Source organism: Abramis brama (genome assembly GCF_963993115.1).
Source record: "Abramis brama genome assembly, chromosome: 15".
Taxonomy (NCBI): domain Eukaryota; kingdom Metazoa; phylum Chordata; class Actinopteri; order Cypriniformes; family Leuciscidae; genus Abramis; species Abramis brama.
In genome coordinates, this window is record NC_139977.1 from 30,112,005 (window position 1) to 30,139,674 (window position 27,670).

At 36.2% G+C, this 27,670-nt stretch overlaps 1 protein-coding gene across 1 annotated transcript in view; it reads right to left on the bottom strand.

The window, feature by feature from the left end:
* col27a1a (collagen, type XXVII, alpha 1a) overlaps positions 1-27,670 on the bottom strand; it is a 63,376-nt gene that overhangs the window by 10,384 nt on the left and 25,322 nt on the right. The window contains exons 11-46 of the mRNA XM_084136668.1: positions 26,603-26,656; positions 25,141-25,185; positions 24,307-24,360; positions 22,697-22,741; positions 20,507-20,560; positions 20,374-20,418; positions 19,412-19,465; positions 19,138-19,191; positions 17,619-17,672; positions 17,418-17,471; positions 17,282-17,335; positions 17,155-17,199; positions 14,418-14,471; positions 14,294-14,338; positions 14,168-14,221; positions 13,483-13,536; positions 12,790-12,843; positions 12,541-12,594; positions 7,814-7,867; positions 7,688-7,732; positions 7,540-7,584; positions 6,828-6,881; positions 6,172-6,225; positions 5,885-5,938; positions 4,851-4,904; positions 4,710-4,763; positions 4,518-4,625; positions 3,564-3,617; positions 3,349-3,456; positions 3,196-3,249; positions 3,014-3,067; positions 2,442-2,498; positions 2,296-2,349; positions 1,683-1,736; positions 1,531-1,584; positions 1,223-1,276 (exon numbers count right to left, since the gene is read on the bottom strand). Coding sequence (XP_083992794.1) covers positions 1,223-1,276; positions 1,531-1,584; positions 1,683-1,736; positions 2,296-2,349; positions 2,442-2,498; positions 3,014-3,067; positions 3,196-3,249; positions 3,349-3,456; positions 3,564-3,617; positions 4,518-4,625; positions 4,710-4,763; positions 4,851-4,904; positions 5,885-5,938; positions 6,172-6,225; positions 6,828-6,881; positions 7,540-7,584; positions 7,688-7,732; positions 7,814-7,867; positions 12,541-12,594; positions 12,790-12,843; positions 13,483-13,536; positions 14,168-14,221; positions 14,294-14,338; positions 14,418-14,471; positions 17,155-17,199; positions 17,282-17,335; positions 17,418-17,471; positions 17,619-17,672; positions 19,138-19,191; positions 19,412-19,465; positions 20,374-20,418; positions 20,507-20,560; positions 22,697-22,741; positions 24,307-24,360; positions 25,141-25,185; positions 26,603-26,656 — 1,992 coding nt within the window. The remainder of the gene's footprint in view (positions 1-1,222; positions 1,277-1,530; positions 1,585-1,682; positions 1,737-2,295; positions 2,350-2,441; positions 2,499-3,013; positions 3,068-3,195; positions 3,250-3,348; positions 3,457-3,563; positions 3,618-4,517; positions 4,626-4,709; positions 4,764-4,850; positions 4,905-5,884; positions 5,939-6,171; positions 6,226-6,827; positions 6,882-7,539; positions 7,585-7,687; positions 7,733-7,813; positions 7,868-12,540; positions 12,595-12,789; positions 12,844-13,482; positions 13,537-14,167; positions 14,222-14,293; positions 14,339-14,417; positions 14,472-17,154; positions 17,200-17,281; positions 17,336-17,417; positions 17,472-17,618; positions 17,673-19,137; positions 19,192-19,411; positions 19,466-20,373; positions 20,419-20,506; positions 20,561-22,696; positions 22,742-24,306; positions 24,361-25,140; positions 25,186-26,602; positions 26,657-27,670) is intronic.

Consider the following 27,670-nt stretch of genomic DNA (forward strand, 5'->3'; position numbering starts at 1 on the left):
TGGTTTGAAATCATGCATGGCACGGAAGGTTCCCCTGCTTAAACCAGCACATGTCAAGGCCCATCTTAAGTTTGCCAATGACCATTTGGATGATCCAGAGGAGTCATGGGAGAAAGTCATGTGGTCAGATGAGACCAAAATAGAACTTTTTGGTCATAATTCCACTAAACGTGTTTGGAGGAAGAAGAATGATGAGTACCATCCCAAGAACACCATCCCTACTGTGAAGCATGGGGGTGGTAGCATCATGCTTTGGGGGTGTTTTTCTGCACATGGGACAGGGCGACTGCACTGTATTAAGGAGAGGATGACCGGGGCCATGTACTGCGAGATTTTGGGGAACAACCTCCTTCCCTCAGTTAGAGCATTGAAGATGGGTAGAGGCTGGGTCTTCCAACATGACAATGACCCGAAGCACACAGCCAGGATAACCAAGGAGTGGCTCTGTAAGAAGCATATCAAGGTTCTGGCGTGGCCTAGCCAGTCTCCAGACCTAAACCCAATAGAGAATCTTTGGAGGGAGCTCAAACTCTGTGTTTCTCAGCGACAGCCCAGAAACCTGACTGATCTAGAGAAGATCTGTGTGGAGGAGTGGGCCAAAATCCCTCCTGCAGTGTGTGCAAACCTGGTGAAAAACTACAGGAAACGTTTGACCTCTGTAATTGCAAACAAAGGCTACTGTACCAAATATTAACATTGATTTTCTCAGGTGTTCAAATACTTATTTGCAGCTGTATCATACAAATAAATAGTTAAAAAATCATAAATTGTGATATCTGGATTTTTTTTTTTTAGATTATGTCTCTCACAGTGGACATGCACCTACGATGACAATTTCAGACCCCTCCATGATTTCTAAGTGGGAGAACTTGCAAAAGAGCAGGGTGTTCAAATACTTATTTTCCTCACTGTATATATATATATATAAATTCTTTAAATATATAAAATTAAATTATCATCAGTAATGAGAATACATTTCTTTTTGTACTACAGTAATGACATTTGCGGGGAGCAAATTTAATGCAAAATTATGCAAATCAAATAAATAAATATTGCATATTGCATAAAGAAAATGAAGCATGTTTAAGACCATTAGAAGTTTTCTATTCTGATAACTGTAATATGAAGAATACTACATTAAATATTTCAAATTTCAAAGTACAATTGTAAGTATACATAATTGTCCCTAATTGTGCTCCAAGCATGAAGGAGTGACTCTTACTGGTGACCCTCTGCTGCCACGCTCCCCCTGAAGACCCTGTTTGCCCTTCCGACCCTGAAAGTGAACAAAGCATGTGAGAAAAAGAAGTAATGCCAAGGAGAAAACCACACACACAGAATTAATCGTATACAGCATGAACATACACACACACACATCTAACCCATACTGCTGAAGTATGTGACAAGGCTCTGATTTCTACCACATGTTGTTCACGGCTGCTTTTCCAAAACATAAGTAATGAAATCTGAATTTCTTCTAAACATATGCACACACGCTAGCACACATACGAGCTGCGAGCATATCATTACCTGTTCTCCTTTGGATCCTTTGGGGCCTTGTATTCCACGCGGACCAGCATTACCCTAAAAATGCATTAAAAGAAATGAAAGAAAAGGTGTTTGTGTGCATGTTTAAGAGCGGGCACATCTGTAATCATGATCTGATATCATATTACACGCACAGGTAGTCCAGGAGCACCAGGTTTGCCTCGTAACCCATCAACACCTTGCTGACCCTGCGAATACAGAAACAATTATTTGAGAACACAAGAATAATTACAAAAAAACAGAAAATGATACATAACAAAAATGAATTATATATGGAATATTACTTAAAAAATTATTAATTATTTATTTTATTTATTAATAATAAAAATTTGTCTTAAGAAAATATGGTGTTTGCTCATGCAAATCTTGCCGTCCAATCTGAACAAACTCCTAAAGCATGAGAAATTTTTATAATAATAGTGATATTTTCCTTAGCAATCATTACTAATAATACTGTATTTATTCTCTGTCCACAGTTCTACAATTTATCTATTAAAAAACATACATCTCCACTCAAACCATATTTGTGCTGGGGGAAATTTTCATCTAACGTCAACCTAAATCAAAACCTTTTTGAAATGGTCTTCATTGTAATGTAATTTATAAAATATTTTACATTGTTTAGCCGATTAGCATATAAAATGGTCACATGTTGGTGTGTGCCAACGACACTCCAGTAAATGAGCTAATGTGCTTCATATGCAGTAAGACAATAGTGTGCTTTCTGGGTCGCTGTGTTTATCTCACCACGTATCCTGGATCTCCCGGCTCGCCCCTGTCTCCTCGCTTTCCAATTACACCCTGAAAATACACAAACACATGCATGATGTTGTGAATATCGCTATTGAATTTAGAGTAAATCGGATATAAAAATGAAAATAAGAGAGACTCACTCTGAGTCCTGGCGGACCAGTAGGACCCTCCACCTTCCCATCATCCCCATGTTCACCCTAAAACAGTACATAACGGAAAACATCTTGAAGAATAAGGTTTTATTTGTTAACTTTATCTAACAGGAACTAACAATGAACAATGAAGTCTACAGCACTATTAGTCTTAGTTAACATTCATTTCAACATTTACTAATACATTTCTACAATTAAAAGTTGTATTTGTTAACATTACTTAATGCACTGTGAACTAGCATGGACAAACTGAACAATACTAACACTGACAATGATTATTAAATGTTGTAAAAAAAAATATAAATCATATTTTATAATATAGTCAACTAATGTTAACAAATGAGACCGTATTGTAAAGTGATACCAAAAATATGGATAAAAATTATAATATTTAAAATGATACTGTTTTCTTAACAAACTCATATTACATGGTATTTAAAAGGCACTGTGAGTATATATCATTGTAAGGATTAGGTATTCAAGTCCATTCAGGGTGACGAAACCGTGCAGGTCACAAGCATAAAAATGTATGAACATAATGAGTGATGAATACATTTTACCTTTTCACCCTTTGGTCCCGGGGGTCCTATTGGACCTTGAGGTCCTTTGTGACCCTGTAGAGAAAGAAAAGGCTTTTAAGCACCATTCCACTAGCAGACTTGAGTTGATCAATTAGTTGATCAACAGTTGATTGGTAATGTGCTAATATGATCATGTGATATTTGTATTTTCTTTCTCTCACCTCATATCCGGATATGCCGGGATCCCCTTGCAGCCCCATACGCCCGGGAGCGCCCTGAGACACAGGGAGGAAGAAGATGAGACGGGTCAAATGTTAAGTGAGTTGGACATTCTGCTAAACCTAAACTTAATAATAAAAGATGCATCTTTTTACCACATGTCCGATGGTTCCTCGTGATCCCTTTGGTCCGGTGGTTCCGATTGGTCCGATCTTTCCCATGGTTCCTGTCTCTCCCAGATGACCGATGTTACCTTTGGCACCCTGCAGGTAACGTGAAAGTGCAGTCAATATGGCAACTGTGCTCGAAAAATTCAAGATGAATAAAAAACAAAACACAACAAACAAAATCTTGACCTCTGATGTCTCACCTTAAACCCTGGTTTCCCTCTCTCGCCATTTTTACCAGGTTTTCCTTCAGGACCCTAAAACACACCCAAAAACAAACCCGCTGTCATTTCACAAATAAAGATGACAGACAGTGTTGTTATTGTTTACGAAAAACTATAAACATACATAAAGCTGAATTTTTTTTATATATATATACTGTATATATATATATATATATATATATATATACTGTATATATATATATATATATATATATATATAATTAAAATTTAAATTGAATAAAAAATGTAAAATTTAAATTGAATTGAAATGCTGCCTTGTCAACTAACTGAAATAAAGTAAGTTTAAGTACTAAAATGACTAAAACTAAAATAAGAATTAAACTAAATAGAACTATAAAAAAGTGGTTAAAGTTCTGTTGGTCATTTTCAGGCATAATTGTTAAGATTTGTCTCATTTTAAAGAGTTTTAATACAAAATACGATAACGATATCTGTAATATGTAAAAACTTGTTTTGTCGATTTGCGTTACATTACTGATCATAATGGTTCACTGTTGCTATGGTTAACTACTAGATTTTTATAAATATATATGATTCCTAAATATACCAAATAAAGTGGTTTCGCAGTAGAAGGACCATTTTTGGTTCCCCAAAGAACCTTTCAGCGAACAGTTCTGGAAAGAAACATTAGTGTGAAGAACATTCTACAGAACCTTTTCCACTATAAAGAACCTTTTGTGGAATGGAAAGATTCTATGGATGTTAAAGGTTCTTCATGGAACCATCAATACCACTAAAAAACCTTTATTTTAAAGAGTGTATTAAACCTGGTTTGCATATGTACTTTTCAAGACTGCCAAATCTTTTTGCTTCGACTGGTCTTTATGATGGGGGTCGGGCACACTCTTGTGTTGTTTACTAACTGAGGATACAGCAAGATATGAATGTTATCTAGTGTATAGTATCACTCACTCTGACGCCAGTAAGCCCAGGGTCGCCCGGTGGCCCTTCTTTGCCCTTGATTCCAGGGTCACCTCTGACACCCTGCTCGCCCTCTCCACCCATGTCGCCTTTTTCACCCTGTTCAAAAAATAGAAAGTTTCTTTCCTCAGCTTTAAATCATGTATATCTGAAAAATAATGAACATAACTATCATTTTCTCACCTTCACGCCATCAGGGCCGGCTGGACCAGCCTCTCCCTCTAATCCTGGCTCTCCCTGTATCAAACAAACAAAAATATGAGTATTGTTTTTGCACATTTATAAACACCAAACTAACTTTTCTCAGATGATTTGAACACAAACCCTTGTTCCGATAAGTCCAGCTGCCCCAGCGTTCCCCGCAGGCCCGAGTGATCCCTATGCATACAATAAAAAGACATAATAAGAGTCCAAAAACACAGGCTGTTTTATTCTTTCTAGCAAGTTTATGTTCTTTTTATTTAATGACACGAGTCCAGTCAGCCAAACAGCAATTATAACCAATGACGTGTGACTGCCAAGCTCAGACTGGCATTATCTAACTTTAACAATATAAATATAGTCATACGGTTCCTCTTCAGACTGTGATTGTGACACATGCGCTACTCATTAGAGCAGCTCAATGGGGCCGCACACTGCCAAAGAAAAGCAGATTTAGCAACACTTATTTAGCGCTGCATAACAGCACCTCAAGCAAGAAAATTATGGGAAATGGTTAACATTAATTTCAGGCTCTTTTCATGAATAGGATACCAAATAGGGCCAACAGTTCTTCAAAACGCAGTCTTAAAAACACAGGCTTTTTTTCCCAACAAATGGTCAGTAAAAGGAGGAAGTCGTTGATTAGCAATCTCCAGAAGAACTTAATGTTATATGAGCTGTTATTTTCAGTTTAATTTATAGTGTTGTGTGGAACTTTTGCAAACCTCTTACTAAAATGTAGGACAAGTTTGAATTCAATTTAAAAAGCTTTATTTGTTATTTTCTATTTATTTTCTCAATGAATACAAAAATAGATAAAAATAAACAACTACAAGGTTGCTAAATTGTAGTCGTTTATATATATATATATATACATAACCTTGTTTAAATTAACCTAGCATGATAAGCATGTCCACCATCAAAAAATTAAAGTCATGCTACAATGTGTAATTATATTATATATATATATATATATATATAATTTTTAATATAATTACACATTGTAGCATGACTTTAATTTTTTGATGGTGGACATGCTTATCATGCTAGGTTAATTTGGTTAGGTTTATGTTAATCTAACATATTTAATTTTTCTCAAAACAAAAAACATTGGAAAGTACAGTGTTTTCATGAAGTGCGTCTACAGTTTATCCCACCTTTTCTCCGGGTTCTCCTGGAAGTCCGGGATCGGCAACTTTTCCTGCAGGGCCCTGAGAGAAAGAAAAAGAGTTTTTTCCATTTCTCTTTCTTTTTTGATGACAATACAGATGGATGAATTAAATGAAACTACTTTCATTAATCAAATTAAAGTATGATTGTGTGTTAATAGGATTAATCAGGGTAATCATTTTAATCTCAGTATCAATCACAATCAAGGGAATCAAAACAGACAGAAGCAACGGAAAACCCGGACGTGTGTTTGTGTACGTGTGGAGTGGATTACCTTTGGCCCTGGATTTCCAGGAGGTCCGAGAGTTCCTGGGGGCCCTGGAGGTCCCTTGTCCCAAACAAACAAAATCATTTATCAATAATACATACATACAAACCCAACACAGACACACACACACACACACACACACACACACACACACACACACACACATTTCAATATAGCAATCTTCTATTATCTGAAGCCAAAATGTTAAACTGTGAAGCAGATTTTGTGTGTGTGTGTGTGTGTGTGTGGGGGTGGGGTGGGGGGGGGGGGGTGTACAATCTCCCATCTACACCCTGGCAAAACTACTGCAAATCTTATTTACATTTATTTACTGTACTTATTTACAGTTTACAAACTACAAATGAGGGTTGAATGCCAAGAAAGACGAATTAGGTCATGAACTTGGCCAAATGAATTAGATGGGTTACTACATAATACAGTTATGTTATTATTAACATTATTTTATAGGTAACTAATCAAAAGAAAGATTATTCTATATATTTCAGGGCTGAACGAGACAAAAATTACAGAGTGTTCATGACTCATTTTCTTGAGTTGCTCAACACTCAGAGGATGTAAAGTAGATTTCCAGCTCTTAGTTTACATTAAAGACACTGGAAAATATGTTTGTGTGTGTAGAGCAGAAATGAAGCATCACTCACGGGCTCCCCTGCGATTCCTTTGTCTCCTGTGGCCCCGGATGGCCCTTGAATCCCCTACAAAAACAGATTTATAAATTAAATGTTTATAATAGCAACAACTATCATAAATAAATAAGTTAACATTATTAAAATTCACTGTTTACAATGCAATATTACACTATTGCCTTTATTTATTTTATTGTTACATTTTCCTATTGTTTTTATATTTTGACCCGTGACAAATTTAGCTGCATTTTATTATGGAACGGAATGTTCTATACAAATAACATGTATGATTATTACATAAAAATATTACATTTTTGAGGAACAACCCTAAAAATATGCAAGCGATAACAATAACTTTAAAGGTGGGGTATGTGATTTGCAAAACGGCCGGCAGATTTTGAAAATACACAACTCAAATGGTCCTACCTTCTTTCCTTTGACTCCACCCATTCAAAGAACATGAGGGGGATGGGGGGAGGGGGGTATGGTACGACCATTTGATTGACGCACTTACTGTCCAATGATTCTAGGTGGTCTTGGAAATGATTGGCTGGATCATCCTGCCCGTTCCACAGATGATTAAATTGCTTAATTTTCATTTCAGTGCTTCTAACTCAGTGACTGTAAGGGGGTTAGGAATAGGATTTCAAGTGATTTTGAAAAAATGGCCAAAAAAGAGAATTACATACCCCACCTTTAAAATAAAAATTTCAATAAGAAAACAAACCGGAAATCCCTTTGGCCCCGTGTCCCCAGACTCGCCGATCTTGCCCTGCAGAGAGATGGGACAGATACCATCAATCAACGATTGGAGAGACATGGCAACAGTTACGGTAGAAACACAATCATAGATGTTTGTATACAGGGGTTTTTACCGCGTGTCCTGGGAAGCCAATCTTTCCAGGAGGACCATCAGGACCCTGTGAGGAAACATTCATTAACGTTAGATTCCAGTATGTACAGTAAATATCTCTGGTCACTGGATGAGCACTGGCCTTTACCTTTTTGCCTTCAGTGCCGAGCTCGCCTGGCACACCATCCGGACCTCTCGGACCCTGAAACAGAGGGGCAAATCAACACAAAAACATCTGATCTCCTCAGCTATGTCCAGTATACTAGCATGTAGTGTTACTTTTCAAGAATATTTTGGGAAGCAGTATGCAGTAGTACTGTAACAATACAGATTTCTAACAAATGTTTGCAATTTTTCATTTTGTGAACTTTTGGCAGTTAAAAGTCTGATTAAATTCGACCACACTTGAAATGGAAATTCAAGTTGAGTGAATTGTATTTAATAATTTAATTTAAATTGCATTAAATTGGCAAGAACGATAGCTCCCACAAGTCACAGTGTAACGTGAATGAGACATTTTTAAAATGATTTAATATACTTTATTTTGAGTTGTAATTAAGTATCTAAGACCAAAAGTATTAAAATATTGGTAACACTTTAATTTAAGGTGACGTAGTTACACGTTACTTATGTACTTATTATAGTAATAACAGTAAATTATGCATAATTACAAGTAACTAACAATAAACCAAACTCTAACCGTAACTCTATCCTAAGTACTGTACAGTTAATTAATATTACCCTTTACTTGTTTGAGTACAACTACGTCACAAAGTGTAACCAAAATATTTTTTGTTAATTGAAATAAAGCTGAAATAAAATATATTTAAATATTAGATGAAAAACTTAAACTTACAAACTATGAATATTAGAAATGTTCCCTTGATAACTAACTGGAATAAAATAAGTTTAGTAAGAAGTACTAAAATGACTGAAAAACTGAAATAAAAAATAATTAAAGCTAAAAATAAATAATAATAAATAATAAATAATAAATAATAAAATTAAAATAAATATTATATATTAAAAATCTAAAATAAAAATGACAAAGCACATAAAATTACTAAAACAAAGTAAAATTAAAAATAAACTAACTAACTTCTAACTTCTATAAACTAACTTCTAAAAATAAAAAGATAATTCAAAAATATATATAAATACTATAGTAACATAAATAATACAAAAATAACTGAAAAGTTTGTACTCGGAAATAAAAACTACTATAGAAAATAACTCTGTTAATAATGTGTATTATATTATTTACTAAACTCTTCATTATTTAAACAGTAAATGATCATATTAAAACATTTTAGCATACTCTAATTAATATTCATGAGCTAAGCCATATTGTGAAATCCTAACCAGCATGTCTGACCCTCCCCCGTACCTCAAAAAAGTATGAGTAGTTCAATAGAATATGATTGCAAACACACTTTAAGTCCTGAAGTATATACTCAAACACTAGGGGGAGCTGTACTGTAGGATTTCAATATGCGGGATAATGATATGTTGCAGTATATTGGGTTGTGCATGTAGGTCAATGTTCAAGAGGCTCTTGGGGTTTACACATGACACAAAACTGTTGCATCTGTCTGGATGCACACAGAACATAAATGTCTCACACACACATTGATGCTACACAATCCTAAACAACTGAATCCTCCTCCCTATCACACACAGCGGTTTGGCTCGCCTATAAAACTGCTCCGAATGAGATCCGAACACAAGGACTTCATCAAGAGACCAGACACACATTAGCTCCCACTCGAAGAATGCTGTGTGTGTGTGTGTGTGTGTGTGAGAGTGTGTGTGCACACTGCACACTGATAATTACACTAACTTATGGTGTGTACGTACAGCCAAAAAACATCAGACTGTTGAAACAATACCATCATACAGTTTCTGCCAGCTGGCACACACTCTCTTTGTCTGTTTCTCTCTCTCTCACTCACACACACACACACACACACACACACGTCTGGTTCACTATCTTTGTGGGGACTCTCCATAGACTTAATGGTTTGTATACTGTACAAACTGTATATTCTATCTCCTTACACTAACCCTACCCCTAACCCTACCCATCACAGAAAACTTTCTGCATTTTTACATTTTCAAAAAAATATAATTTAGTATGTTTATTAACCCATTTCCCTCGTGGGGACCGCTGGCTGGTCCCCACAATGGAGGTGATCTCAGGTTTTACTATCCTTGTGGGGACATTTGGTTCCCACAATATAATATAAATCAAACGCACACACACACACACACACACACACACAGTTGAAGCTGAAGGAACTTGGTAGAATATGTTGGAATACCTCATATGGCTTACTACTTATATTAATATGCTGACTAACCCAATAAACATCCATTAAACATAAAATAAAGTGTTGCATTATCTTGTCGACACCTACTAATGCTGGAAAACATGTCAGCAGGACATTCCGCAGGTCCCTTGTGTTATCTAAACGAGTAAATTCAGTCTTTCTATGTGCTTCAAATATATACAGTGATAATGAAACATTTGGGAGTGTCTTTCTATTGCACTGATACCACAATGAACTTGTCACAGAAAAGCCAAAGGAATGAGGACAAACAGAACTTGCACATACAACAAAATAGATCAGAATTATGGCCTAGCATTTAGTAAGTTTGGATCTAGATTGCTTGCCAAGGAGACACTACACAATTGCTAATGTGATCTGAGGGCTTTTAGTATGTGCAGTTGATAAGGTTTTCTAGATGGTTGCCCACTGGTTCAAGTTCAAAGAGTTCACCCTTAAGTCTATGATATTTTGCCCTAGATACGGCTCAGGTCCCATCTTCAGTAAGAATATTGGATTTTTAAAGTCTTTTTAAATAAAAGATTATGGGTTTTGTTCAAATATCTCAAGCAATTGCAATACTTGCCTTAGCAAACGCCACCAAAAAGTGCCAAAAGGACAAAAAACAAAACATAAAACAACATAAAGAACCATTTTTCGTAGAATTACCATTGATGAATTGGTTACAATTTCACATTTGCCTGTAGTAAAGTATTTTTGAAAGATATGTTTTATTCTGTTTCAAATAAACACTGATCAGTCAATGTCAGTTTTTCACATACACTCTATACTGTTTTGGCCAGTTCTGCCTCTCAGTGATGGAGGAGGTGAAGGCGGGAAACAAAAATGGGGTTAAACGCATCATTGAATCAATGAATCATCAAGACAACATGTTGTGATTTACAGACTGAGCGAGTGGCTCTAACTAAGACCAGACAGCGGCGCAGAGAAACTCTCCTGAGTTTGTTTCCATAGATCCCAGAGCTCAGTCTCATCTCCAGTAATTCATGAGGATTCTGCCGGTTAATGAAAAAAATATCTGATGACTAACAGTCTACCAATTTAACTAACTGACTAAGAATGTATCTATTAGATGACTAACTAGCCTATCACTTTAAATACGTAACTAAGTAACCAACTAACTAACTAACTAACTAACTAACTTACTAGGTTATCCAACTAACTAACAAACAAACTAACTATCAAACAAACTATCAAACAAACTAACTGACTGACTGACTGACTGACTAACTAAGTAACTAACTAAGTAACTAACTAAGTAACTAACAACTTAACTAGCCTACTAGGTTATCCAACTAACTAACAAACAAACTAACTAACTAACTAACTAACTAACTGACTGACTGACTAACTAACTAGGTTATCCAACTAACTAACAAACTAACTAACTATCAAACAAACAAACTATCAAACAAACAAACAAACTAACTAACAAACAAACAAATGAACTAGCCTACTAGGTTATCCAACAAACAAACTAACTAACTAACTGACTGACTGACTGACTGACTAACTAGGTTATCCAACTAACTAACAAACAAACAAACAAACTAACTAACTAACTAACTAACTAACAACTTAACTAGCCTACTAGGATATCCAACTAACAAACAAACTAACAAACTAACTAACTAACTAACTAACTAACTAACTGACTGACTGACTAACTAACTAGGTTATCCAACTAACTAACAAACAAACTAACTATCAAACAAACAAACTAACTAACTAACTAACTAACTAACTAACTAAGTAACTAAGTAACTAAGTAACTAAGTAACTAACAACTTAACTAGCCTACTAGGTTATCCAACTAACAAACAAACAAACAAACAAACAAACTGACTGACTAACTAGGTTATCCAACTAACTAACAAACAAACTAACTATCAAACAAACTAACTATCAAACTAACTAACTAACTAACTAACTAACTAACAACTTAACTAGCCTACTAGGTTATCCAACTAACAAACAAACAAACTAACTGACTGACTAACTGACTCACTCACTCACTCACTAGCCTACCAGTTTATGCAACTAACTAACTAACTATAACTAACTATAACATAAATGTGTGGTGCCATCTCAAAGAGGCACAAAATCTGTTTCTCTGACCTTCTCCTGGTCTGTTTCCTGCTGGGGGACTGATCTGCCTAACTCAACCAGAGCGGCTGAGTCCGTGACCATTTTTAACACTTGATCCATTAATACTAACACTTTATCTTCTATTATATACCTATTATCTTAAAAAAGAAAAGAAAAAAAGTCCAGATTAAACTGGGAAGGGTCATAGCACTTTCATATTGTTGTCCTATTGTTATTTTCACTGCTTCTATTGTTCTCATTTGTAAGTCGCTTTGGATAAAAGCGTCTGCTAAATGAATAAATGTAAATGTATAAATGGTGTGCTGGTTAAAGCTCAAGGCTGGTAACCAGAAGGCCACTGGTTCAGTCCTTGTACTGTTTTACTTTAGATTAAAGTGAAATGACTGACTTGCACACTTATGATGCCCAGATGTCTTACCCGTCTTCCTTTAGGTCCTCTCAAGCCGACGGGTCCACGTGATCCCGGTGGACCCTATAAAAAACACATTGTTAAATCTTTTCTTCTGTTCTGGCACACTCTATGGGGTGAGTGTCAGAGACTGGGTCCTGTCTCCATCACTGCTACTATGAGTGTATGTTTGTATTGTCTGTCCAAACTAAAAGCACAGAACATTTCACAGAAGTGTCTGACAGCTTCAGACTATCTGAGTATCTGATGTAGACTTACAGGACTGCCTGGTGCTCCTGTTGGGCCGCTCTCTCCAGGGGTTCCTGGGTGCCCCTGTAAGTGAAGACGAACATGTAAAACAGACACACACACACCCTTCAAAATATTCCCCCGGTTTCACAGATAGGGCTTAAGCCTAGTCCTGGCCTTAAATGCATGTTTGAGCTGTTTTAACTGAAAGCAACTTATTTAAATCTTATAATATGTCAGTGCCATTGTTTTGACTCAAGATTCACACCAGTACTGTTTGTTTTTTTCTAGGGCATGTTTATAAAAGCTACTTAAATGCCCTAACTGAACTAAGGTCTAATCTTGGCTTAATCTAAGCCCTGTTTGTGAAACCGGGCCATTATATTTTATTTTGCATTACTATGGTATATTTTTATGGTAATCTCATGGTATGTTTTGTATAGTTGTAACCCACAACCCACACCAGACACACATGAGCTGATGACTGGGAGGAAGTGGGCCATGTAACTATGATGGACAGCTGAACTTCCTGTTTTAAACAACATTCATAATTTGAGGGAGACAGAAAGAGGGAGGAAGGGCACGCTGAGAATTTAAGGGCGGTATTTGTCAAGTCAGGTCAAGTCAACTTTATTTATATAGCGCTTTTTACAGTGATAACAGGAAAATAATGCAACAAAGTTTGTTTCTATGAGTGTGTGTTTGTGAGTATGAGTGGCGTACCGTAGATCCTTTATCTCCTGGAGGTCCGGGCAAACCCATCTCTCCACGATCACCCTAAATAAATCACACAACAGAACATTTATACTAGCGTTCAAAAGTTTGGGGTCTGGAAGATTTTCTAGCATTTTTGAAAGAAGACTCTTTCTGCATTTATTTGATCAAAATACAGTAAAAACAGTAATATTGTGAAATATGATTACAATTTCAAATAACTGTTTTCTATTAAAATATATTTTAAGATGTAATTTATTCCTGTGATCAAAGCTGAATTTTCTTCAGTGTCACATGATCCTTCAGAAATCATTCTAATATGCCGATTTGCTGCTAAAGAAACATTTCTGATTATTATCAATGTTGAAAACAGTTGTGCTGCTTAATATTTTTATGGAAATCCTGGTTTACATTTTTTTCATAACTCTTTGATGAATAGAAATTTCAAAAGAACAGCATTTATTTCAAATATACTTTTTTGTAACATTATAAATGTCTTTACTGTCCCTTGTGATTAATTAAATGCATCTTTGCTGAATAAAAGTATTATATATACTGTATATATAACCTGGACCAAATGAGTGTGCAGATCTGATCAGTCTCTCCACCTACTTCACGAGGTGCATGATGGGATGCTTCTATACACTATTGAAGGAGTTGACATGTTTACTGCACAGTCTCAGGTGTGTCTTACCTTCTCTCCAGCTAGTCCAGCCTCTCCTGCAGGACCGATGAAGCCAACGAGACCCTACAAACACATCATCATCAGTGTGAGGGTCAGACGTGTGTTCAGAGGCTATAACTCTGTCTATATACTCACCCTCTCACCCATGGGTCCAGCCTTCCCTGTGACACCCTGCTCGCCCTGAAAGACATCAGAGAGTGTGTTGAGTGACCTTGCGTGTTTTAGGAGATTTGTGTGTTTATATTGCTCATGTTCTCACTTTGACCCCTTCAGGTCCAACTGCCCCAGGGAAACCTTTACTGCCCATCTGACCCTGGATAAACAAAAGAGAAGATTTGTTACGAGACACACAATGATGAAAGACTAGACCGTACATAAAAACACAGTTTCACAAGTGAAAAAAATCAGAAATTGTATTTTGCATGAAGAGAATGAAGCTTATGTGTAATGATGAGAACATCACATGATCTCAATTCTGCTATTGTACCGTCTATACAGTGCTATACATTTTTTCATTTATATAGTGCATTACACACATAGTGGTAATTGAAACGCTTTACAAACAACTATTTGAAAAATAAAGAAGTAAAATAATGGCATCACTTTACTTGAATCTTTTATATTTAATGGATTATAAAAATATTTGAATGCATTAATTATGCCTTGTAATGCATAATATGATCACATTAATAATTCTAACCACAGTTATGATACATTAAAAAGCATGCATGACAAACAACCAATTTCAGATGTTACAAGGAATCTGCAAATATAACACATTTTAACTTTAGTTACAAATATTTAAGAAAATATATAATGTATTACAATGTACATTATGAATAACCTTATAATGTATTAGACAATTAAAGTGTTACCAAAATAATTATTTAATTTTGTTATGGTTCAAAATACTTTTGGACATTTCTGATCATAATTTTGCGATTTACAATTCAGTTTTGACTCGAAATCTTTAATTATTCATCAAAATAGTAAGAGATCACATCCACTTAATATTCATGAGCAAAGACATTAAATAAAGTCACAATCAGCATGTCCAAAATAAATGATCAATCAGCACATGCATATTGTTATTTTGATTGCTTCAATTGCTCCTCATTTGTAAGTCGCTTTGTTTGGATAGAAGCGTCTGCTAAATGATTAAATGTAAATGTTAATTAAAATACTGCCATAATGCCAAAAAATAGTAATGGTTATAAAACAAACTGATTTTTTATGCAAAAAAACAATACACATTTTTTTCTTTGATTGTGGGTGAAATATGACATTTGTTCATGAGATTCACCCATAAGTCACTGACATGTTTGATTATGTTGGAGAGTACGTGCGTATGCATATTAATGCACAAGAACACAAAGAGAACAGACTGAACGCCTCACCAACACATATCCAATTACTGACCGCACAGAGGAAGATGAGGAAAACAGATACCTGTCTGAGGACAGAATGATGGAGAACATCCAGAAATGTTCTGAGTTTGTGCCAGAGAAGCGCTGAGTTAGGTTAAACAAGAAAAAGAGGAACGAAAGAAGGGAAAAAAACAGGAAAAACAGAGACAGAGCGGGAATGTTATGCAACACAGAGGATGTTCACAGCGGATACTAAACGTTCTGCCTTATGAGGCTGGATTTATGCTTTTCTTCTGTTTTTTAGAGAAAAACAATCCCTTAAGTTACTTGCTTTGATGATTCATTGACGTTTTAAATTAAACTTATTTTATATTACGATCCCCGATTGCTCCACCTTGTGGTCCATTGAGGGAATGTACATTGCTGATCTCACACGAAATTAAAAAGGGGAATGTCATGAACTCATGTCCAGGTCATATTTCAACCACAAATCAAAAGGAAATAATGTATAAAAAACATCTATCTGGGGAGGGGAAAAAAATGGGATTATTTTTGGCAGCATATAAAAATGGAGTGAATGAGCAGGACTGTTTCACAACCGTTTCATTTCCATGTGCTTTTGTTGTGATTGTATTCCACTGATGGAGACTAGTGGCTGAATATGTCATTGCAAAGGTGATTACTGAATACTGTGCTGATCTATCTATCTATCTATCTATCTATCTATCTATCTATCTATCTATCTATCTGATGACTAACTTAGCCTATCAACTAACTATTAAAGAATCTATCTATCTATCAGAAGACTTGACTAGCCTACCAGTTTAACTAACTAACTAACTAACTAACTAACCAGTTAAAGTAACTATAATAGAAATGTTTATTTGCAATAGTCTAAAATTAACAAATGCATCACCAATGCAACTTTAAAGCCTTTAAAACATCCTGTCTCTAAAAACATATAAAAAAAATATATTTTAGTATCATTGAAATACTATAATATTTTGATCAGTTTTTATCCGTTTTAATTTTATTTAAAGTTTTAGTAATTTTGTTGTGTTTTTGTCAATTTTATTAGTTTTTTTTTAACGTGTCTATATAGTTATGTTTTTTAGTTTTAGTTATTTAACTCCATCAAGTTAAACTAAATTTAAATGAGAAATGTTGCCTTGGCAACTAGCTGAAGTTTAAGTTTTATACATTTTATTTTATTTTTAGTTAACATTTTTGTAATAATTATAAATTATAATTTTCAGTTTCAGTTTTAGGTAACTATAATAATCCTGTCTAAAACACACATAAAAAAAAAAAAATCACACATTTCTTGGAAAATATATATTTTCCAAAAACAAGTTCACCGTTTACCAACAAGCAACAAGCAAAAAGTAATTTTCATATATAGATTCCCTAATTCTTCCCCAGATCTCTTCTATTATCTTTTTTTTTATGGGTGAAATGTATCTGTTCTTCCAGCTGTTTTGATCTAAATTCAGTATTGTTTTTCCTATTTTATTTTATTTTGCTTTTCCTTACTCTGTTCAGCACTTTGGTCAGCTTTGTTGTGTTGAAATGTGCTATATATATCACATTTACTTACTTTACTTACAAATATATTAAATCACAACTCACCTCGAGTCCTACTGGCCCCGGTGGTCCTACAGGACCCTCATCACCCTAGAAATTAAAATGAAGATAAACTCATTGTTGTCTAACAGGCCTATTTTAAAGACATTCAGACCATGCAAATAACACACACCTCTCGTCCAGCCGCTCCTCGAGGTCCTGGTAAACCTCTGGCTCCAGGCTTACCCTATGAAGAAAACATCAACAGCATGAAGATACACATATTCAAAACACCTGTTTTTACAAGATTTTCTTCATATATAACACACCTTTGGTCCCTCGGGTCCATTGAGTCCAGGTTTTCCGATGTCACCAGGGAAACCCTGTGAAGAATTAACCGCAAATCTTAAACGCATCAATCAACATCACATATTTTATATATTTGTTAACAGAATAAACTGTTGTGACACATTCAGACCTGAAACAGCATCGGTGCAGTTTTAAAAAGGTTATGAGATGCTGATTCCTACCTCAAGTCCTGGTGGACCTGGTAATCCACTGGGCCCTCTCTCTCCTGTCTTGCCCTTCAAAACACACAAATTCACCCAGACGCTGATTCAGACACATACACAATGAAATAAACTGAACATTCAGACCATGAGCTTTTAGGTTAAACTGTTAATCTAGACCTCAGGCACTCCATATGCTTAGATTTGAGTGCTGATAAATGGACAAAACTCACACAGGTTCTCATGTACGTTAAAAAACCCCCAAAACATTATGTTACACTTTGTAGAATTTTAATACCTGATTATGGGCAAAAAAACCCTATTCTGTTAAAGTGGCCAAATTATGCCCTTTAGTCTTGATTTAGTTTAGAATACTAGAATACTAATACTAGAGGTTTTCATGCTTGAATGTTAAAAAAAAAACATTAAAATATTTCTCCTCGCTTCCCAGTCTGTCAGTAACGCTCTGTTTAGTTCCTGTCTCTATGAAGCCCCTCCTTCTGAAAAGCACAATGTGCTCTGATTGGTCGGCTGAATCAGTGTGTTGTGATTGGTCAACCACTTGGAGTGTGTTTGAAAAATGTTACGTCCCTTACCATAACCACGAGTTTCAACATGCCACTAACTAACTCAACCAGGCCCGCCCCTTTATTTTGCGTATGAATTACTAAAACGAGGAATATTGTGACGAGTTCGTTCCCGGAAGAAACTCAAGACTATAATGGAGGCGTTTCAGGGAGTTCAGAAACAGTGACCCTGATGTAGAGAATAACCCCTGCTGGAGGGACTTTGTGCTTTGTAACTTTGCAGACCTTTTTCATGCAACAGCAACATTAAAGAAACACACTAAACAAAGTTGAACATGTAAAAAAGCATTATAGGTCCTCTTTAAAGGAAAGGTTCATTTATCTATTATTTATCCATTTCTATTTATTTGCTTCCACAGAACACAAAAGACGTTTCAAAGATATGTTTTGATAGAAATGCTATTTTACATGGCTTTCAAGGTTCAAAATGGATGTAAAAAGCATCAGAAAAATTACTCATACTACTGATGAGATTCTGTATGGATTCAGAAGACTTTGAATATTATGCACAAGTCACATGGATCACATTTAGAAATTTCAATGGCGCTTTTGAGACTTTTTGTGAAGCTCAGAACTTTGGTTCTCATGGGGACTAATTACATATAAAAAAAGCAATGTGAACAAGAATTTCTACTTTTAATAGAGCAATATGTTCTGACCATTTAGATGAATATACAACAAGGTCATCGAGGTACGCGTTACAGTTAGGAACACCAGCTAATACTACATGTATATTCACAAGCCTTGCGGGGGCGTTCCGCATGCCGAATGCCATAACCGAATATTGAAGGAAGTGATCAGGAGTAACAAATGGTGAAATTTCTGAAGCCTGAGAGGTGAGTGGAACTTGCCAATAACCTTTAAACGGAAAAAAGTAAGTCATCCGGGATTGGCACGTGAGTTAACGTGAGTGTGCGTTTATCCAGACAGATTATTTTAGCAAAGAAACAAACCTGTTGTCCTGGTTTTCCACGAGGTCCTGGTGATCCCGGCAAACCCTGCACACCCTGAAACAAACAAAAATAAAATGCACACAGTTATACATTCGTCAGATTGACACAAACACAAGTTCAAGAGCATGCATGTGAGAGAGTGCATGTGTAACTGTTCATGAAAGCTCTAAAACCGGGGCAATGAGAAGACATCTGGATGTCCACTGCTCCGTGCTGACAGTGTGCAAATGTGTATTTGACAGAGGGAAATGAGGGGTCACTCTGGGAGCTATACCTTGTCTCCTTGGAACCCAATCTCCCCCTGCTCTCCAGGAAGCCCAACGTCACCCTGACAGAGAAAAGGTGAAAGAGAAGGAAGAAGTAAGTAACAAGTTATGAAGTAAGTCAAAGTCAGAAAAGAGACCAGAGAACGTGACGGAAGACGATGGTTAGGGCAAGAGTTCATTCAAGCCTGATCATTTAAACTAACGTAGTCATAAACTGTTAAAACAACACTCCAGATTTAATGCAAGTTATATGGACAGCATTTGTAGCATAATGTTGTTTAGCACAGAACATCATTTCTTCCTCAGGTTTTAGAACAAGTGTGGTAAAAGTACATCCACAAGACTTAACATTACATGAGCTGACAGGAGACTAGGGTGCTAGAATCTTTTAACTTTTGCACAATATACACAAGGACACCAGAAAGGGACTGTTTTTATGAATAAAACTCTATTCATTCCAATTAAGTTGGTTATGCATCCACTTATTAAAGTATTAGCATTGCTAAATGGACAATTTAGACAATATTACAGGCAACTTTACTCATTTTTTAATTCAAGTGGAAGAAATACAAGCTTTAATTTTGCACTTTTAATACTTCCAAAAAGCTGACCCAATAGACTTACAATGTATGTGCATTAATAAAGCTGTTTCGCTACAAATAAATAAATAATTGTACATTTATTTAAATTATTTATTTATTTTTAAAAACATGATAATCAACATTATGCCATAAAAGCTGTCGAGAAAGCTTAATGTGTACTGAACTCTCTCTCAAAAATCTGTTTGTGTTTGTACCTCAAAAATAATTCTACAGAACTTCATTTTGGCAAACCCATTTATAATCTCTTTGACCACATGCCACTCAAGTCTGGAGCTTTTAAAACATGCGTAACACAGGGTGGCCAATGGGGGGAGAGAATTTAAATCACATGCTGCAAAAACAGGCCAATAACAGAGTATTCAGATCACCTTATCACCTTTCAGTCCGGGCTCGCCCATGTTCCCCGGGACGCCCTGGAACAAACACAAACACACACACACTAAAGTGGCTGGTGAGTGCTTGAGATACAGTATGAGTGGGCTACATGTGTGCATGACTTACTTTCAGTCCGTTTGGTCCTGGTAAACCGACTATCCCGGCAGGGCCCATATCACCCTGGAGAAGAGAAGAGAAAAGGTTTTAATGTTTTATTGAAGTAAAACATAATGCTCAGAGGGCCTGAAGGGGGCACATGATCTCACTTTGAACAAACCAACAGAAAATATGCCATCAACTTGTTAGCATTTTGTAAAAGCAAATGTGGATTTAATAGGTTACTAAAACAGCAACAGACACACTCTGTGCTTATAAAAGCTGAACTTCCTGATGAAAGCCTGACAAAGTTACAGGTGGGATGTGATTTGTATCGATGATTAGTTATAACTTTAATTTGATTGCTATGCTACCGTTCTAAGGTTTTGGGTTGGTAAGATTTTTTAAATGTTTTTGAAGAGAGTCTCACACAGGCTGTAATACAGTAACAGAGGGTAATAATAACAGTAATAGAGGGAAATATTATTACAATTACAATTGTTTTCTGTTTGATCACAGCTGATTACTCCAGTCTTCAGTGTCATATGATCTTTCAGAATGATTATTTGCTGCTCAAGAAACATTTATGATTATCAATGTTGAAAACAGCTGGGCTGCTTCATATTTTTGTGGAAACCGTGAAACTTTTTTTTTTTAAAGCTTCTTTGATTAATTGAAAGTTCAAAAGAACAGCATTTATTTGAAATAGAAATCTTTTGCAACATTATAAATGTCTTTATTGTCACTTTTGATTAATTTAATGCATTCTTGCTGAATAAAAGTATTAATTACCTAAAAAAAAAAAAATCAATCAATCTCAGTGACCCCAAACTTCTGAAAGGTAGTGTATATATAAGCATTGTAAACTGACATCACTTTGGTTTATACTTCTCTTTTTCCAGCATGCACATTTGTGTAATTGCTCAAACGACAAAGTTTTTTTCTGCTTGTATTTGATTAATTTCCATCAATCTAAATAATTCACATTGCACTTGTATTGTGCACAAATTTGTACATTTGAAAATTAAAAAAAAAAAAAAAACTTGTTGGATTTCAATATCAATAGTAAAAGTCTAGCTTAGCGTGTCCAAATTTCAAAAGCATCCAACCCATTTTTAAAAAACAATGTTTCTTTGATCTCCTATATGTTCTGCGTAACCTAAATAAATTGAAAAATAAAAAAATCAATTAATAATATTTTATTTCACCTGCATGTAAGCTCAGCATAATGGAGCTCCACATTCTATGACCTGTCCTAGTTTTTGTTATCAAGGTCATCTTGCTATTTTAAAGATTCCCACTTTTTGTATTGGAGGTCTCCTGCAAGAGGTTTACATTCATCCAATGGACAAAAAACACTTAAATTTTCTCAAAATATATTGCAGCATCACCTCTTTTCTCAGTGTCTGAAACAGTTCTAAAAAAGATTCAGCCTCTTTAAAACCCTCCTTCCTGAGAGCCTACTCTGCTCTGATTGGTGACATCTGTTGTGATTGGTCTACTCTGCTCTGATTGGCCAAGTCTGTTGTGATTGGTCTACTCTGCTCTGATTGGCCAAGTCTGTTGTGATTGGTCTACTCTGCTCTGATTGGTCAAGTCTGTTGTGATTGGTCTACTCTGCTCTGATTGGTCAGATGGCCAAGTCTGTTGTGATTGGTCTACTCTGCTCTGATTGGTCAGATGGCCAAGTCTGTTGTGATTGGTCTACTGCTTACAGCGCACATCAGAAACAAAATGCACATTACCATATCTGAATTTCAGCTCAGGCTCTTCCTCAGCGCTTGATACACAGTGATACGAACAGTAACAATGACGTCGGTTTTACTGTATCAATCTCATCCTTAGGAAAAGCAATCAAAGTGGATTTGCTTTCGCAGCACAGAAAACTGTCAACAACAGCAACCAAACCCTTCCAGTCTCACATACAACTACAGTGTTTGAGGGTCAAAGCACATGTTGTTTGTGAGCAGCCAGTGAAGACCATAGACTGCCATTATGCAAATGTGTTACAAACCCACGTAAGTTTGCGCAGGACGTGAGACTCGCTTCAGGCAGTTCCGAATTGGTTCTTTCTTTTGGGAGACAATAACTCCATTTATCAGGCACTTTGATTATTGAAACTTTGCAGGCATTTTACAACAGCTATATTTCACACTATAAGAAGAAGGTGATATCTGAAAAAGCATAATGGGGGACTCCTGAGTAAACTCTTTCACTTACAATCAATCCAAGGACACCAGGAGGACCAGGAGCTCCTATAACACCCTGAGATAAACACAGAAACACAGAGCGTTATGCTTTCCTTCTTAAACCGGCACAGAATGCTAGAGCTTCACGGGTTAGTACATGCATATGTGCCCTTTATAATAAGTGCTGTGTATATGCACTCTCTTCATATTCAGAGATATTAATATGGCTGTAGAAACGAGTGTGTGCTGTAGAGAAGAGCGTGTGTGAGTGTTTTTATAGAAACAGAGATGGTTTGTTGTTGGCTCGGCAGCAAGCGTGCTGGAGCCATTTCCTCTCGTTCCCCTGGTGTGATGAAAGGATGAAAGGAGCACTTCACTTCTCTTTGCAGGAAAGGGAGAACAGGAAATGAGAGGGCTTTCAAGTTCCTGTTTTTACACTCCCCACATTTACAGGTGAAAAAGAGGCGGGCTTTGACTTCAACAGTTCCTGTTACGATGTCACATTCTCCATCCAATCAGAGACATTTTTGGAAATTATAATTTTTACTGATCAGTTATTTAATTTTATTTAAATTTTATTTTTAAATTTAATTAATTAAATGAAATTGTATTATTATTCAATAATAATTTGTACTAATTATTATTTTTGATATTGACCATAGTAGGGACAGATCCCATATTAAATTTGATGTGAAATATGTGATTTTTTTCTACAAAAAATTTCCAGTGGACAAAAAGATACGATCCAATACCTTACCGACTAAAATAAATAAATAAATCCATCCAGTTGATAGAAGGCATGATCTAACACATTCCCTACTGAAATAAATAAATGAATAAACAAATAAACAAACAAGCCTGAAATGGTTTGCTGGTCTTAGCTGGTTTAAGCTAGCCTCCACCCATCTTAAAGCAAAAAACCAGGCCAGCATGACCAGGGTGAGAGACCACGTATGACCAGCAAACCAGTTTAAGCTGGTTTAAGTTCTTTTTATTCAGCATCTACCCTTCACAGCCTTGTTTGCCTTCAACAAGTTAAATTTGGCTTCTATACCAGAAAGAAATACAGAACAGTACAGAAAATACAGTGTGTGTGTGTGTGTGTGTGTGTGCTTGTACATAAGTAGTGAGTGGAAAATTGTGTTCAGCCAAGATACCGAAAGTAAAGGCTGAGGTTTACACCCATACAGCTATCTCACACACACAAACACACATTCTGAGGACATTCACCCTAAAAACACACACACATGTTTTATGGGGGCTTTCCATAGACATAATGATTTGTATACTGTAAAAACTGTATACTCTGTCCCCTAACCCTGACCATCACACAAAACTTTCATTCTGTAACAATCATTCTGTATGATTTATAAGCTGTTTTCTTCATGGGAACCAAACTGTCCCCACAAGGACAAGGATTTCAGATATTGCCATCTTTGTGGGGAGATTTTGTCCCATAATTTAGGGTTTACCTGAACCACATAGACACACACACACACACACACACACACACACACTTGTTTTGGAGGCTGTTTGTGCTGCAGAAACTATGTAGACGTGCATTTCTCATCTCTGTTGTGAGTGTTTTATCTGCTTTATGAGAAAAAGATAAACAAAAGAAAAACAAAAGGTTCCACTCACTGGTTCCCCATCCAGTCCTGGTGGCCCTCTTTCTCCAAAATCCCCAGGAAAGCCCTGAGAGAGAGAGACAATAAGATCAACATTACAACACATCACTGTCAAAGTCACTTATGACGTCACAGATTATCTAGACACAATTTGATTTTTGTAAATAATCATAAATTGCTCCCATGACGCTAAATTCTGAGTGGTTTCTAGGGTGTTCTGGATGGTTCTGGCTCTTGTTTGTGTTATTCTGGATGGATGGATGGATGGATGGATGGATGAAGTTTTCTGAGTGTTATTAGCATGTTGCTATTCAGCATGTTCCCACCAAAGAGTGGATTGGGGGATTGCTCAAATCACTAACCCTTATAAGAGCAACCGTGGTAGTTAGCACTGCTAATGATGACATCACTCAGATAACTCACTGTGCCCTGCTGATGCAACAGGAAATTTATGAGGTCAGATGTCAAAGGTCGTGCAGATTTAAACAAACTCTGCATGGCTGATTCTGCATCTTAGTAAGTGTGTATGTGTATCTATTGTGTCCCAAAAGCCAAGGGACAATGATCATTTCATGATCCAATGAAAAGTACAAGTCTCTCTCTCTCTCTCACACACACACACACACACACACAAACACAATCAAATATAAAAAACTATTATTTACTAAAACTATACTATGCATGCAGCTTTAATGACTTCATATTGAGAAACTACATAGACTGTATTTTGTAGGGCCATGCAATACAATAAAATGATTACATCTTTGACAAATATCTTGCATTTCTCACACACACTTACAACAAACTCACATCTGTATCTATAAAGTATGTTGAGACAAAACTTTACCGGCCTACCCATCTTGCCCCTCTTCCCTGGCGGACCAGGACTACCCTGAAAAAGACAGAGAGACAGAGAAAGAGAAAGACACTAAATAATATGGTCAGCTGTGATTAAAAGTCTCAGCCATTAGAAAGGAGCACTCAAAGACCCCACTACCATGGAATTGTGTGTGTACACACACACTCCATTATCATATGACTCATCCAAACACCCTCAGCAGAACACCAGAACCAGCTGGAAGTAGTTTTCACTTTCTCTCACACACACACACACACACACACACACACACACACACACACACACACACACACACACAAATCCATGATAGGATCTACTGTCATACATCTACCAGTAGTGGGCAGCACTTGCTTTAAAAATCTACCACTAATCTATTTCCATATTAATAACTGTAACAGCATTTAGAATTACAGAACTATAACAGCTATAGATAACTAGATTTGTATTTCCTTCAGGAAATACCTTGTGCTTGCAAGAGAGGAAAAGAATAAGCTACAGTTAATATATACCCATATACTAGTATGCAAAATAGCAGTATAGTCACTGTCCTACTAAATATACATTCATATAATGCAAGGAAAGTCATATTACAAATGACATAATTGCATAATCTTTACACAAGGTTTAAATTAACGTCTTAACTGTCAACGTCCCATTAGCGGAACGCTTGGCTCTCTTTATTGCCTTTTTTCCCCCTATAAATTTTTTTAGTAATCATCATAAATTAGGTATTTAATAGCTCAAAAACTCAAAATTCATCCTGTGAAAACCGTAATCAGACACTCCATTACCATGTTAAACGGTACTTTAAATCCTTTTAGGGGGAGAAGCCTGCTAATCTTGATAAAACGCATATCATTAGAAAAGCTCTGACTTAAGGTCCCATACTCTGTTTTTTTATACTAGTGATTTTGTGACAGAAATGATTTAATTTGTTACAGGAGAAAATTCAATGGAGTGTGGCTGTCACCCGGTGGCCATTATTGGTACAGCACCTAAACAAAATCTCATAGGAACATACATTTTTGTGATATCAACTTCAAATTTGGAACACAACTTGATTAGACATATGGCTTTGATTTTATAGCAATAAACTTCTATAACTTTTTTACACTTCCATTTTTTGAAGTGCTTTCATTTTAAAAAGAGACCAATCTTAGGTCTATATTCCAAACCACGAATCACAACCATTTACATTTACATTTGCATTTTCATGTCTATGCTCAGGAAATAGTGTTTGTGGTTTAGAAGACTATAAATGGGAAATCATGTAGTATGGTTTATCATGTCAAGGAAGTGACAGCATTAATAAGGTGTTTGTTTCTGTAGGTGTTTTAATGGATTCATGGGAAATACTTTAGCGGCATTACACAACAGTCGGGCATTCGGGCTAAAAAAAATGACTCGGTGAAGGAGGTTACAGACGGAGTCATAACATGAACAGACTCACTCTTTCACCATCAGCTCCAGGTAAACCAAAAAGTCCCGGGATTCCAATGAAACCCTATAAAGAAAGAAAGAAACAGAGAGAAGCTCAATACTGATGCATGGAGCAGAGAAAATATGAAAGAAAGATCACAAAACATCCAATTATTTCCTCAAAAGTAGTGTTCGGGTGGTTTTTATCCAAAGCAACTTACAAATGAGGGATACAACAAGCGATTCATCTTAATATTAGTTGCTAGGGTGTTAGGTTATTGCTTAACAGGCTATCCATATGAATTGCATAGACCTATTCTCTCACAATCACAAAATGTACCATTTATACTATCTGCGACAAATGTAATACTTAAATAGAAACTCTTCTGAGTAGTAAAACTAACCCTCAGATGAAATAAGACTTTAAGACATGTTAATATATATATATAAGACAGTTTAGTCTATATAATCATTGGCAATCCAACGGATGTCCACTGAATGATTTGATCACAAGGATGTACAGATGAATGGAGAGGTGCTAGGATGGATGAATGGACGTCTTCGTGTTGATGCAGGCCATGAAGTAAGTGTATATGCCCATGGACTGCATGGTGCTGGCCTCCACAATGTAGTCCAAGGGCACATACACTCACTTCAGGGAACAATCGATGGCAACATGCAAAAACAAACACAGGGTACAATGAAAACATAAGCATTCAGATTCACTTACGCTCAGAACTCCATGCAAGGTGCTTTTATACAAATGTGCAATTGGACGACACGTGTGTGTGTGTGTGTGTGTGGTGCCTAAAGACAGCAGGGCCTCAGTCTGATTTTAAACAGGAAATTCCAGCCAATGTGGGCGGAGTCTAGCCTGATAAAGAGCCTTTAATACAGCTCAACTACAAACACAACAGCTAGAGCGCGTGTATGTGTGAGCACACTATATAAAGTGGCACAGTGAGAGTTAAGTATAAATTGTTTCTGAATACATCAAACAGATGACAGCAAAATAAATGAAGGTGGCTGTACATGTGAACATGTTAATGTGACCGTAGGAGGCTAAAAACACACATAAATGCACACTTATGGCTCGGGC